This window comes from Capricornis sumatraensis, chromosome 7, assembly GCF_032405125.1.
Source record: "Capricornis sumatraensis isolate serow.1 chromosome 7, serow.2, whole genome shotgun sequence".
NCBI classification, from domain to species: domain Eukaryota; kingdom Metazoa; phylum Chordata; class Mammalia; order Artiodactyla; family Bovidae; genus Capricornis; species Capricornis sumatraensis.
This window is the reverse complement of record NC_091075.1, coordinates 59840580-59854512: the sequence shown is the minus strand read 5'-3', so window position 1 is coordinate 59854512 and position 13933 is coordinate 59840580. Positions and strand designations below refer to the sequence as shown.

Genomic DNA, 13933 nt, shown 5'->3' with positions numbered 1-13933 from the left:
TGTTAACTTAGATTCTGGCATTTAAATAAACCTTTTGCTCAAATCAGGTCATGGGTCCAGCTTGTCACCATTCATCAAGGTCCTGTCATTCATCATGTTTGTTTTGCGGCACCTTTGCTTGTGAGAGACATGCCCCCTTCTACAGGTCCTTGTACAGGTCACTGATGAAAATGTGAACTGGACTGGCTAAGGACAAAATCCAGGTCAGGTTAATTAAACCCCTGCTTTAGGTTCAACCCATTATAATTACAGCGGTAGTTCTCAATCCTGATTAAACTTTAACATCACAGGGGAAGGTTAAAAAACAACCAAAAAAAAATTTTTTTTTAAATCTCTCCAAGTGATTCTAATGTGCAACTAGGGCTGAGAACTGCCATCTAGAGGTCTTATAGGTTTAACTTGCTAAATCAACCCAGTTGAGCTGTCCTGCCCATGTAGTTTCATTTAAGCTATTGTGTGGGACGTTCTCAAAACCTTTGCTGACATCATGTGTTTTTCTACAGCTGGATCATTGCTCTTTCAAAACCATAAAATTATATTGGGCTAGCATGATATGGTTTTAGAGAATCATACAAATTTTAAAGATCAAATTTAAATATGTTTATAGTTGTTGAGGCCTTTTGTCTGGGGTTGATGTCAAGCTCACAGAATTGTATCCATTTAGTTTATATAATCCCAGTGTACTGTGTGTGATCCTGCTCAGTCATGTCTGACTCTTTGCAACCCCATGGGCTGTAGCCAGCCAGGCTCCTCTTTCCATGGGATTTTCCAGGCAAGAGTACTGGGGTGGGTTGTTATTTCCTCCTACAAGGGCTATTCCAGACCCAGGGAATGAACCTCCATCTCTGTGTCTCCTGTATTGGCAGGCAGGTTCTTTACCACTGCGCCACCTGGGAAGCTCCCAGGGTAATGATATTTAACATTTATTGCTTGCTGACTTTGTCTCAGCCACAGTGCTTAGAGCTCTTTAAAATATCAAATCCTACAAAATAGCTATTGTTATTTCTATTTTACAGATGTGAAATCAAGTTTCAATTTTAGCTGACTCTAGGGCTCATGCTTTTAAACACTAGCTGTTGCTTCCATTTTTAATTGCCAGACACCATCTTGTTCTTCAAATGTTTTATGATGTTTTACAAGGATGCTAAAGATATGAGGAAGCATGAAATAAATAATTGGAATAAAGACAGACCAGAGAGAAGCAAAATGAACTGTGGATCAGAACAAAATGTTTGTGCGTTTGCTCACTGCAGGGTTTGGCTTTGAGTGTTCTGAAAAATCAAAATAGGAACACATGTTCAACTGCTCAGTTCACACTGAACACAAACATTGCTCAGGAGAAGTACCTGGGAAACCTGGGGCTTCTTAAAGATGATACTGAGGATTAAAGGAATGTCTGCAAAAACATCCTCATGATCTATGCAGACAAGAGTGTCACAGGACTCAGTGAACCACAATTTACACCATCCACTTCCTCCCTCATAAAAAAACAAACAGAATTTTGGCTTGCTTTACACTTCTTCAAAAATTTCTTCATTCCCATTTCCTGTGCCCTTCCCATCACTAATCACTCACTCCAAAAGAAGATTAATAACAACCATGCAAGTCTTTGCTCACATTTTCTCAGTACTCGGAATGTAATAATAATAGTGGGAGCAGTTAGGATTTCCTTTTAGAGTTTCAGTTCTTGACTCATATTCCCTTTTGGATTCTCGTGCATGAAATTCACACTTTTAGGACTTTAAGGAACGAGGTTTCCTCTTGCATGAAGTCGATGTGGCTGTGTCCACAGGCTGTCAAGTCTGCAGGCGAGGTCAGCATAAACAGAAATAACAAGGTGCCCATCACAGTGCCATTGCTCCAGCCCATCCCTCCATGCAGCTTGATGATGTGGAGTCAAGAACAGCAGATTCCCTCGTGTCAGCTGAAACCAGTGATGAGAGCCATAATTTGTCACTTACCTGTATGAGACTATACAGTAATGGGAGTTTTATCTTGAAAGGTATCAATGTTTTCTTGCCATCTGAAAAAGACACGGTGTTAAGAGTGCTGGGGCTTTGGAAAGGAGCTCTGTTCATGCGAGACCGATGGTTAGGATAGAATCATGCATGATTGGAAAGTACTCTGTCATTTTCCAACATTAAGCCACCTAACTCCTCTTTAGCTGGTTCCTTATCCTTTGGATCCCACCGTGCGTACCGGCTCCTCAGCTGAGCCTTCTCTGACAGCTCTGCATAGGCAGTCCTCATCCCGTGACGAATTTTTGTTTACTAATTTCAGTCAGTAAACATTCCTTATTCTGCTACACAAAAGGGCAGCAGGACTTCCCTTGTGGTCTCAGGGCCTAGATCAGGGTTTGGTTTGTAGCAGGGGCACTGTAACCACCTACTGAAAAGAGTGAAAACAGCCAAACAGGTGGACATCAGTGACCAGAGTCAGGCTCTGAGGAGCACGTGGGACCAAGTCTACATCGCGAGAAGAGAGGGGGGCCGCTCTGATATCAGGAGTGATCCCAGAAGCATAAAGGGCGAAGGAGAGGGGTCCTGAAGGGAAAACTCATTTTACCTTACCATTTCTGATGATCAACATGAACAGACGATTAGAGCATATGAAATTTAGGGGTCAAGGTGATTGCCACGAGCCTCAGAGGAAGGAAAATGGAACACGAAATCCTCAGTGGAAAGTACAGGAAGAGCTGAGGTGGGCAGAACATTGCCATATACGTCGACCTGCCCCGCTCCCACATCCACCAAGCACACCTTCCTCCACCTCCCTCATGCGAGGCTTCACCGTCTGCACCGATTCCCTTAAGACGGGGCCCCAGGATCACCCAGCAGGGGCCAAGAACCAAAGCCACAGGGTCAGCTTTCCCTACAGTTGGAAGCAATGAGGAATACGATGAGAGGTTTAGGAAGAACCACTATCAAGAAGAGCAGAAAGAAGACACCTAAAACACAGACCCAAATAACGAATGAGGTGAAAACAATAGCAGGAAGACGTAGCCAGAAGAGTGAGGAGAGGCAGGCGAATCTGACGGGGACGAAGAATCTTGCAAGCCTGTCTCCCTGTGGCCCTGTCAGGTGTCCAGGCTAAGCCCGCGGTTCCACACACACGTGAAGCTTCTCTCTGCTCCGCACAACCCAGCACTCCTCAGGCCCCTGCAGGACAGCAGGAAAGGGGCACGGGGAGGGGGCAGGCAGCCCCATGGGCGAGGAAGATCCCCGCCCCAGTGCCTCCACCCCTGCCCCATTACTGAGCACGCTGGGCTCCAAAAGGGAAAGCACAAATAAAGGCTGCTGAGAATGTGCCATGGAAAGGGCTTTGTCCGAAAAGGATGCTTGGTGTGTTATTGTTCAGGTCATCTCTTAACCAAAAGCTACGTGCACGTTTACTCAAAACAATCTTGGAAATGCTTTTACAACCTGTTCAAAGCTTTCCAAATGGAGTTTGAGTGCTTTTTAGTCCTTGATTAAAAATATAAAAGTCTAACACATTTTAATTAGTTCACATTAATCTGCCTTGGAGAAAGATGAACATTTACTAGCCAGGTATCCACAAAAAGCCTTTGCACAATTGGTGAGTACATGTGAACTAATGCACAGCCTGACTTACTGTGACCAGCAGTGCCCTTTCTCCATTTAGAGGTTGGAAGCCATCTTTTCTTCAGCCATGGCAGTGCACTCAAACCATCACACGAGGCTGACCTTGGAAACTGACATTCGAATTACTGCGTCACAGTCTTTAAACAATATTTAAAATGAAGTGTTGATTGTTCTCCTTAAAGACACTGGATATCAACTTTTTAATCGTTAGTATTTTTAAACTATTTTGTTTCATCTCACTTAAAACTTCTATCTCATATAATTTAGTCAAACTTTAAAATAAATATTCACACAATGACATAAATTCAAACGACTTGCTAATAAGGGTTTACGACCAAAACAGTTGATTATTCACTTTAGAGATATGAAGGCAGTTAATCTATGAAGTCTAAGTACTAAGAACATTCTTTTTCATCTTTTGTTATTAATTTTAATTAATAACTGCTGTAGCTGCTCCATACCCCGGCTCTTATATTTTCCTAATCATTCTGATAGTTTCTAAACATGGCAACAAAAAACTTTACCTACTGGGAAGTTTCACTTCTTAAAAACCAAAGGCAATTCTATGATCTTTTTTTTTAACATGGCAATGCAAGGGTTTTAGAAGTCTAAAGTAAAAAAAGAAATGACTGTCAAGAACAAAGGTTGGACCCAATTAATTGAAGCCTGTTGCAGTAGCATTTCTCTGCCACACATAGACTGGGGAGTGCCTCTGTTTTTCTTGGGAGGGGTTGGGGTTAATTATTTATTTTGGCTGCAATGGTTCTTCAATGCTTCTCTAGTTGTGGTTTGAGGGCTTATTATTGCGATGACTTCTCTTCTTGTGGTCACAGGCTCCAGGTATGCAGGCTTCAGTAACTGGCACACAGGCTCAGCAGTTGAGGCATACAGGGCCCAGCTGCTCCGAGGCTCATGGGATCCTTCTGGACCAGGCATGGAACGCGTGTCTCCTGCACTGGCAGATGGATTCTCAACCACTGGACCACTGGGAAGTCCTCCCCTCTGGTTTTAACTCAGGACAAATTAAGGCCCCTGGAGACTTCACATCTCAGGAGAGAACCTGAGTTGGGCTCCTTACTATACAGATCACCCTTCTGGAAAGTGAAGCAGACCTTTCCTTGCCTTGAACTTTAATGCCATCAGAAGTGATTTGCAGAACACACTGGAATTAAAGCCGGGTGATGTAGATCATTAACTAGTCGGTCGGGAGACTGAGGATCCCCCTGACCTGCAGCAACCATTAGTGAAGCTCTCTTCTCAGTTTTTCCCTCTGTAAAATGAGATAGAAAATAATTTTCCAGTATAAAACAGAAGGTTCTTTCCAACCTGAGATATTTTGAGCTATCCCAAACCCTTAAAGTAGTTTCCATTTAAGACAATGTGGCCGGTAAATTATTTTTACATTGCAAGTTTCTGGATCTTAACCTGTAGAATGTTTGGTCACACTTGATAGAGGGAAGTTTCATAGAGGGGCTTCCCCTATGGCTCAGCAGGTAAAGAAGCTGCCTTCCAACACAGGAGACAAAGATTTGATCCCTGGGTGGCAAAGGTTCCCTGGAGGAGGAAATGGCAACCCGCTCCAGTATTCTTGCCTGGAGAATCCATGGACAGAGGAGCCTGATAGGCTACAGTCCATGGGGTCGCAAAGAATCAGATAAGACTGAGCGTATGGCACAACAATGGTAGAGGAAAGGAGATGGAAGGCTGGGGTGGCCCGACATGTCAGCTGTGGTTCCTGCGGTTTTAAGTCTTCAATGCTGTACCATCAGTGACAAAGTCAAAACCAGTCTCTGAATCCTAACCCTATGGATCACGAATCATATATACTTAGCTGGAGGGCCTCCGTCGAATGACTCACACGTGCATGCTCTCATTCGGGTTAGGCAGGTTCCAAAATTAATTGTCCTGGTTTGTATTACATCAGTTTGGTTAAGCCAGGACTACTTTCCCCTGTGTCCCCTTGCCTCACGGTTCTAAATTAGAATTGACTCAAAGACATGCTTGTGTGGTTTTTGGAAGGTAAAGTGAAGCCAGGGCCACTTTTCTCTGAAGGGCATCAGTCAAGTATGATGACAGACAGGCATGAGGTGTCTGTGGGTCCTTGTCCTCGTTCTCCGCCTCCAGCTCTTCTTCCCGTGTTCTGACCTTGAGCAATTACCTGGGCTGGCTCTACTCCCACTACCAAACACTGGCCGTAGATGCACAGGTGGTCACTGCGTGGCGGCCACAGCTGCCCCCGAGCCCTCGGCCTCGGGCCAGGCCTGCGTCAGCACCTCCATGCGTTCTGCCTCTCAGAAGGGCCTTCTGAGTTCTCATGAGCACCTCCTTCTGCACCTTCCCCTCTGCAGCGTCTCGCACAGTAGTATTTTCTCTTATTCTGGTAACAACTCCTGCATCCTACAGCCCTCAGAGCAATCTTTTCCCCCCAATTCACCAACCAAAACAAACGCAGATCCCCAAATAAACACTGTTGTTCTATCTACGTGTAACTCCTCACAGGGACCCCAACTGAGTGTTCTGCGTCACAGGGTGCTTCCTGGGGATTCAAGGTCTTCCGTCTGAGAGGATATAAATTTTATCAAAAGACAAGACAACCTACAAGTGCACACGTGTGTGTGCATATAGTTGTTGTGTTGGGGAAGAACACAACAGGAAACTTTCTTAGTTTAAAAACTTGGCTCTGTGAATCCTCAGGCAATGATGTGAACCATGACTTTATCTGTCCCCAGCTAAGACAGAGGCTGACGGTCCAACCTGTAAACACAGGCCCGTGTCCACTGTCCTCTCCATCCAGTGCCACCTCATGACAGCACCCACTGGCACATACCACGGCTGCGTCTGGTCTGAGCAGCCCTACTATGCACATAGAGTAGAGGTGTCACATTTGGGGAGCAACACTTGAAAAACAAGACGCCAATCCCTCAGAGAACTCACTGCCGGTTAGGGAACAGTCACACTCTGACCCACAGGGGCTCACATGCATGCTAAGCCACTTCATTCATGTCCACGTCTTTGCAACCCTGTGGACCATAGCCTGCTATGCTCCTCTGTCCACGGAATTTTCCAAGCAAGAATACTGGAGCGGGTTGCCATGCCCTCCTCCAGGGGATCTTCCTGACCCAGGGACTGAACCCACACCTCTTATGTCTCCTGCACTGGCAGGCGGATTCTTTACCACAGGTGCCACCTGGGGTGGTCCTTCAGCTTTTTGCTGAAAAGCAAAAACCCAACACTAAAAAGAAAAACGCACAAAAGTATGAGTATGAATTACTTGTTTTATTGCTTTGTATCTTATTTAATGCAGAGTTGATGTTTTTGAGTAACGGTAATAAGATGTCCAAAATTCAACATTATTAAACATTCAAACCAGTAAAGTATGTGGGAAGAAGACCTCACATGTTAACTCCGCTAAATTATAGCTGGTGGAACAATTCATAATGAAGGCTATAGGCTTGTCATCGTGGTTTATGACACGGGCAACAGTAGAGAGTCCCCGGTGTCAACCAACTGTGTAGGCATCAGGGGTGGCAGGTGCGCCTCCCTTGGAAATATCTGGAAAGATCTAGAAAGACTACAGGTATTAAAAACCCTTTCACCTCAGGCTTGAAAGACACACCCACCACAGAGGGTGTCAAAGAAGTCCTGTGGAATAGAAGGGGTTATGATGATACAGACCAGAAATGGTTCTGCTGTTGAGAAGTGAACTTGCCTACACGTCCCCTCTCTAATCCACCGCCCGCTCTAGCCTGTCATGAGCAAGGGCCTCAGGTGGTGACCAGATGACACCAGGCAGCGGCCTTTTGACGGCTGAAGGCACTGGTTCTCCTCGTCCTGAGGGAGTGGGTCACTGGGCTGTGAGTTACGATCAACACGCACATCCTACCACGAAAAACTGCTCTCAGCTGCCGTACATTTGATGTAATTCCAGGCTGAAAGTCTGAAGACTTTAAAACCCCAGAATGTCTGGGGCCCCTGAAAGTCCTGACGTGCTGGGCAACTTCAGCAAGGAATCTGATTCCCAAGGGGTGGAGGCTCGAAGGGACACAAGGCTGCTCACGTCACATGACACCACAACATAAATATGAGACTCTACAGTGTGGATACGAGACGCCACAGTGAAATTATAAATACTCCAAACTCTACGACTGTCAGCCACACGCTAGCCATACCCGGGTGCAGTCTAAAAACTGGTGATCTTCCCGTAAAAACATGTATCTACAGTGAATGTCATCAATACTTAAGGGCTAAGCAAAAACATGTGAAAACTGTTCTTCAAAGACAGACTTCATTAAATATCAAGCATAGTGACCAAATTTAAGATGCCAAATTTAAATAAATCACTTTTGATTTTTCCCAGGGGTAATCTGGGGCCTCCGCAACAAGAATGGTCAAGGGCCAACTGCACCCCGCCGGCGATGCTGAGGGTGTAAATCATGCAAACCCTCTTGGAAGAACAATGGACACATCTTTGCCAGAGGAAGCGTATCTCCAGCCTCTTCATTCTCTGAAATACCAGAGAACTAACAAATGCCCTTTACAGACACAGGGATGCTGAAAAAGAAAGCAACAAAGAAACATAAAGGTGCATTTATTCGAGTCCATGCCATCTAATCTACTGAGTACAGTAATCAAGACTGGAAAAGGGAAGAATTAAACCTAAACAACAACAAAAACACTGGGACGTTCGTCCCCTGCACTGTGAGTCAGTTCAGAAGAATCTGTGTGCTGGCAAGCCAGTCTCCTCCCTGAGAAGCACGCTTCGTTCTCCGTTCTCCTCCAGCATTTGCCTCTCTCTCAGTTAAGGCCTGGACAGTGTCAGGGCGGTGGCCACACCTGTTCTGGAGCTGTGGGCTGGCAGGAGCTGGGCCCCAGGCCATCAGTCACCCGAGGGCTTGGGCAGTGTGGGGTCAGCCTCCCGGCTGCCCAGCTCTGCCATCTGCCTCTGGAGCTGCTCCACCGTCTGCAGCAGGGCTGACCTCTCCAGCTCCAAGGCCAGGGTCGCCTGCTTCAGCTTGCTCTCGCTAGTCAGGAGCTTCTCAACGGTGGCTTCCAGGCTCTGGATCCTCCCATTGGCGACCTGGAGAATAAAAGAAGACATGTGAATGTAACTGCCTGGGAGACGGTGGGAGATCCCCTGTGTGCTCCGCTGTCCAGGCTTGGGGGCATTTCGGAGCCTAATTCTGGCAGAGACACACCTTTCTGCGTTTATTACCACTTCTGGCCACAAAAGCCTCTATTTTCCAGGCTCCCTCAAGGGTGGGCCGGGCCATCTGGAGAACCTCCAACGTCTTTTTCCTCTGTGTGGCTACTCTGGAAGCCACACGTGGAGACAGTGGCTTCCCAGTGCGGAGAAAGCCTGGTCCCTGAGTTGCCTGCAGGAGACGGCTGCAAAATGGTCCAAGACCGCTTCGTGGAGACAAGGTGGTGGGTGTACAGTACTGAGCCCTGGGATCCAGGGTGCTGTTACTGTAGCACAGTCTGCCTGCTCTGACAAATACATGCAGCTACAGGTGCACACTGGTTTTAGACAGACCATCCAAATGGTTTCTAAGTGAAGGCCCACGCAAGAACAGCTCTCTAACCTGAACCTTTCGTTTTCCCTCCAGTACCAAGAACCGGCATTTCCCCCAGAACGAGTGGAGCGCTTGGGGGGCCGAGCTCTGCTAAGAGGGTCACATGTGTGGCCTCACTGACCAGACACCAGGAGTGTCCCCACTCCCCCCAGTCTGTATCCTCAACACTCAGTCAGTGTCTGGCAGCCCTTCCAGGTGCTTCTCTCTAGCAACGGACCTTCCTCCTCTTTCGAGTCCTCTCGGACAGGCTTCCCAGGCAACCAGAGAATTGGCTCCAGCTGTCCGCTGCATCCCCCTGTATTCAGGCCCAGAGTCTGCAAGGCACTGCTCTGGCTCACTCATCCGCCCAGCCCTGTTAGTGTCCCCAGAGACTAAATGGTGTTTTTTCCCTCATTTTCAAAACAAGGGAAACAGTTTTTTGAGCAAGGTAACACCTGTGCCAGGCAGGCAATTTATGACTCAAGGTTGAGCTCCAGCTGTGACACTGGAACACTCAAAACAGAAAGAAAAAAGGCCTGAGACCCTAAGTGGGTCAGTTACCAGGCAGGGGGTAGTCCCACTCAGGGGGTAAGTCCGAGCAGCCCTCTCAGACCCCCATACTCCTGCCCACGGTCAAGGCCTACAGCCGGTCCCACCTTATCTCCTCCAGCGACCACTCCTTCCGAGGCCATGGCACTCCCAGGGGTACCTGCCAGCTTAGCAGCGAGCTGGTATGCATAGTCGTTTACTGTCTGCACGAATGTCAGGTCTCCTCCTCACTCAGACCGAAGCTCTCTCACCCTGCATGTGGGTCTGACCTCTCTTAGGCACCCAGCTCACAGACACTCAGTGACTCAGTGATTACTATGAAAAACGCACATCCCTTATCATATGGCAGTATCAGTCGTGTCTATGCAATTGTCTCATGCGTGCTGCTGAACAAAAGAGGTTAGACAGTTTAGTCTCCAGCTGCCAGAGGACAATCTTCAGTGTTCAACAAGAAAATAAATGGGGCTTTGGTATCCAACTATATGAATGGAACGGAGTCAAAAGAGAGGTCAATTTTGATAGTTTGGGAAAAAAACCAACGATTTATGTTGGAAAATTAAGTAATGCACTGAACACCTATCCCTGGGCTCTGAAAAATGTTTTAAAAAAGAAAAAGAAAAAAGGGAAGAGAGTCTCATAGAACTTCTGTGGTCTGGCTAAAAGATAGTAATTCCATGTGATTCAGAGGGTAAAGAGAAGACTACACTCAGGCCCCCACAATCTGACTTGCCATAATCCCTAGTGCAACTCTTTGAACATCTGCTGTTACCAGTTACCGCCTGATGCCTTTCTGGAGGGCTACAGAAGTTGGAGCAGCTTTTCACAACTCTTCTCCTCACAAGAGGGGTACAGTATTAACGGAAGCAGCACCAAATTACCTCCCCTTTTCACCACAAACCCACGTGGGTATCAGCCTAGTAAAATCAACCTTCTAGTGGAGTGCTGTTTTAACAAGACAAATGGTTCTAACGGAGATCTGAGCTTTCCATCCTGCTGTATTTCAGGGACTGACTGTTTGTCTGGAGGGATTTAAAATTCCCACCAACACTGCAGATTGTTACATGCAAGACAAGGTTCTTTGTCCCCTGGCGCCTCCCCTTCAGGTTACAGCTGAGATCCCCTGGAGAAATCACACCCAGACACTGCCATTTTCACGGTCAGGATAGCTCCATCTTAGGGGAACACGAAGCCGACTTTGAGAATGTGACTGCAGTCAGGACTCGGTAGGCAAAGCCTTTTCTTTGTTTCTCTACAGTAACTATATACTAGGTTATACTGGCATAAAATCCCTGCTGGGAAGAGTACATTTTAGACAAAGGTTGACTGATTAAGCTCCCAAATGCTGGCCTTTCTCCCATCGCTGCCAAGTTTGCATCTGCAAAGCAGTAACTTTTTAGGCAGAAAAAGAAGAGGCTTAGATCAGGATGGAAAGCTTATTCTAAGGACAGCCTAGAACACCACAGAATATATATTTTGAAAATAATACAAATTTTTCTCACCAGTGGCTCAAAAGTAATTTTTAAACCCCACCCCCACCCCCAGAAACACACACATTTCCGTAACGATAGCTGTACCAGCGATCAGCTCATGTCACTTAACAAGCAGATGGCACGGTTACTTTACTCCATCTGCTCGGTGGAGGGGTCGTGCGGGGCAGTAAGGTAATTTTCTGTCCTGTCACACAAATGAGGAAATCAGAGCAGGTGGGTGACGTTGGGGCGACACTGGGTCTGGCAAGGTCTGGCTCTCTGGTCTGCACCTCCGTGCTCACTCCCTCCTGCCCTCCAGCACAGGCGATCTGGGTCTGTCCCCGCCCACATTCATGCAGGCCAAGATGGAAAGTTCCGGAGAGGAGAATTGTGCCCTTCGTGAACCTAACCTTGGTATCTGCACCAAGGACTCACATTTATGATCGACAGCGCTGGTTTACTCTGTTACTCCTCACTTGATGTCACTCTGAGGACCTAGCTGGTTTTGCTCCTGGAAGCTCCTGCCTTTGATTCTCCCATCATTACTCAAAGCACAATGGCTGGCGTTTGGTTAATAGCACCAGAGCACTGTGGACCCAAGCTCAGCTCTTGGCACATCTCCTGAAAGGGTAAGTGTAGAAACAGTCTCTCAGAAAGTTCCAGGACAGTCTGACCTTAGCAAAGGATAATCTGTCTGCTCCCTAACAAATAGGAACAGCTCTCCTGGGCTACCTTTGATCCCAACTACAAACAGAGCAGAAAGGGCCTACAGCGGGTGGGAAACTCAGCCTGCGGGGCCTCTGGTGAGTTAATGAACTACCACACGCTCAAGGTTCAGGTGGCGGCCTTGCAAATATGCCCTACCTGCAGCTGTTCAAGGAGGTCAAGGTTCTGTTTGCGTAAGCTGCTGTTGGTCTTCTCTAATTTGTCCATTCTTTGGTTGTCACTGAGAGGAGGAGAATCAATAAGCTCTTCCTGAAGCACATGGTACTCAACTTCATAAGCTTGCAACTGTTTCGAGATGTCCGTCTCAAACACCTGCTTCATAGAAAAGTCATCAGGCATTGGAAATGAGAAAAACCACACACACACACACACACACTCACACTCACTCTCTCACACACATGTGACCATGTCAGTAGATATCCACTGAGCACCTAATGTTATTTAGTGATAAGCACAGAATACTCTCTAAATGGAGAAGAGAATAATTTTACTTAGGAATCGAGAATTTAAGAAGCATTTGGAAATAAACTGAGAGAAACAATAAGCATAGGGCGTCCGTGGCAGCTCAGAGGTGAAAGAATCCATCCGCCAATGCAGGAGACTTGGGTTTGATCCCTCAGTCAGAAAGATCCCCTGGAGAAGGAAATGGCAACCCAGCTCAATTGCCTGAGAAATCCCATGGACAGAGGAGCCTGGCAGGCAACAGTCCATGGGGCCACAAAGAGTAAGACATGTCTTAGTGACTCAACAACAATTGTCAGTGTAGGTCTCTGATGCCATTTTTCAAAGCCAAAACTTTATTTTTTAAAAAGCTTTAAAAAGTTTCTTTTTAATTCTTATTTCAGTACTCAGATCTCTTTTCTCTGAAAATTCTATTAGATACATCAACTATGGGTCAACGACAGAATAAAACAAAAGAATCACAGCCCTACTTGCCCAGTCACCAGGTCAAAGTTTAATTATAGTTCAGCTGGGTTTTCAGAGTTACAAGAACAGCTAAGTAATGGAACTGTTTACTGAAAAACCCTTCTCTGCACATAAGAGATGAAGAAATGAGCCAAAACCCAAATGTCACCCACATAGATTAGTGAATACGAAACAATGCCTGACTTGCCTTTCTTCTCATAATAGTAACAGTCATGAAAAAAACCACTCGTGTGAAAAACAACCCCAAAGTGCACGAGTGAGTGAGCTGTTCATGTTTGTACTTTCTCTTGGTGAGTGAGCTGGACCGGGGCAGGGCCGAAGAGGGAAGGGATCCGAAGGCAGAGGCTGCTGCTGCCCCAGGCGTGAAACCCCGGCATACCTCTGAGAATTCAGTCACCACGTAAGAAAAGCCAGCACGATCAGAACACGTTTAGAGAATGAAATTAGTATTTTCAAGAGCAGAAACTGCCTCTTCACAGCATTTCCTTAAGAAAGAAACTCCAACACAGTTAAAATCAATGAAAAACTCATTTCCCTTGATGGTATCCTCTTAGCATTTAAACATGAATGAGCCCTATCTTTCCTGAAATCAATTTTAAAACTCCATGTTTACTTTTTCACCATTCCCAGAAATTTTCTCTTCCTTGAGAAAAACTTTTCAGCTTCCTGGCTTTCAATTTAATTCAGTGGCTAATACTAATTAGGCACAAAGTCACTCCAGGACAAAAAAGCTACACATCTGATTTGTGACATGTGTGTGTGCACATGTGTAGTTGACTGTATTGATCTGATTCTCTCCTGTCCCTCAGAGTGACCCTGAGCTCAGCAGGGATTATCATCTCTATTCCACAGTCAAGAAAACTGACCCAGGAGCTTTCAGGCAGCCCTCGAATGGGAGCTTGGCTGGCAACTCCCTGAATGACCGTGAACAAGTTACCTGACCTTGTTCCTGGCCTCCGCCCCTGGCCGCCGCCCCTCCCCCCCCCCACCCCCCCGCCAGGGGTGATAACCCCTACCTCCCAGCATCTGTGGGAATCATGAGACACACACCTGGCAAGCTGAGCTAAGGGATCCGCTTCCCACACTTGTCACGAAACCCCTCACACCC

At 46.6% G+C, this 13933-nt stretch overlaps 1 protein-coding gene across 5 annotated transcripts in view; it reads right to left on the bottom strand.

The window, feature by feature from the left end:
* Positions 1-6941: 6941 nt before the first annotated feature.
* The window catches only part of TBC1D1 (TBC1 domain family member 1), a 217306-nt gene continuing 210314 nt past the window's right edge, over positions 6942-13933 (bottom strand). For all 5 annotated transcript variants that reach the window (XM_068975380.1, XM_068975382.1, XM_068975381.1 and 2 more), the window contains 2 exons: positions 12037-12210; positions 6942-8679 (listed from right to left, as the gene is read on the bottom strand). In XM_068975380.1, the coding sequence (XP_068831481.1) occupies positions 8479-8679; positions 12037-12210 (375 nt within the window). In that variant the 3' untranslated portion in view covers positions 6942-8478. The remainder of the gene's footprint in view (positions 8680-12036; positions 12211-13933) is intronic.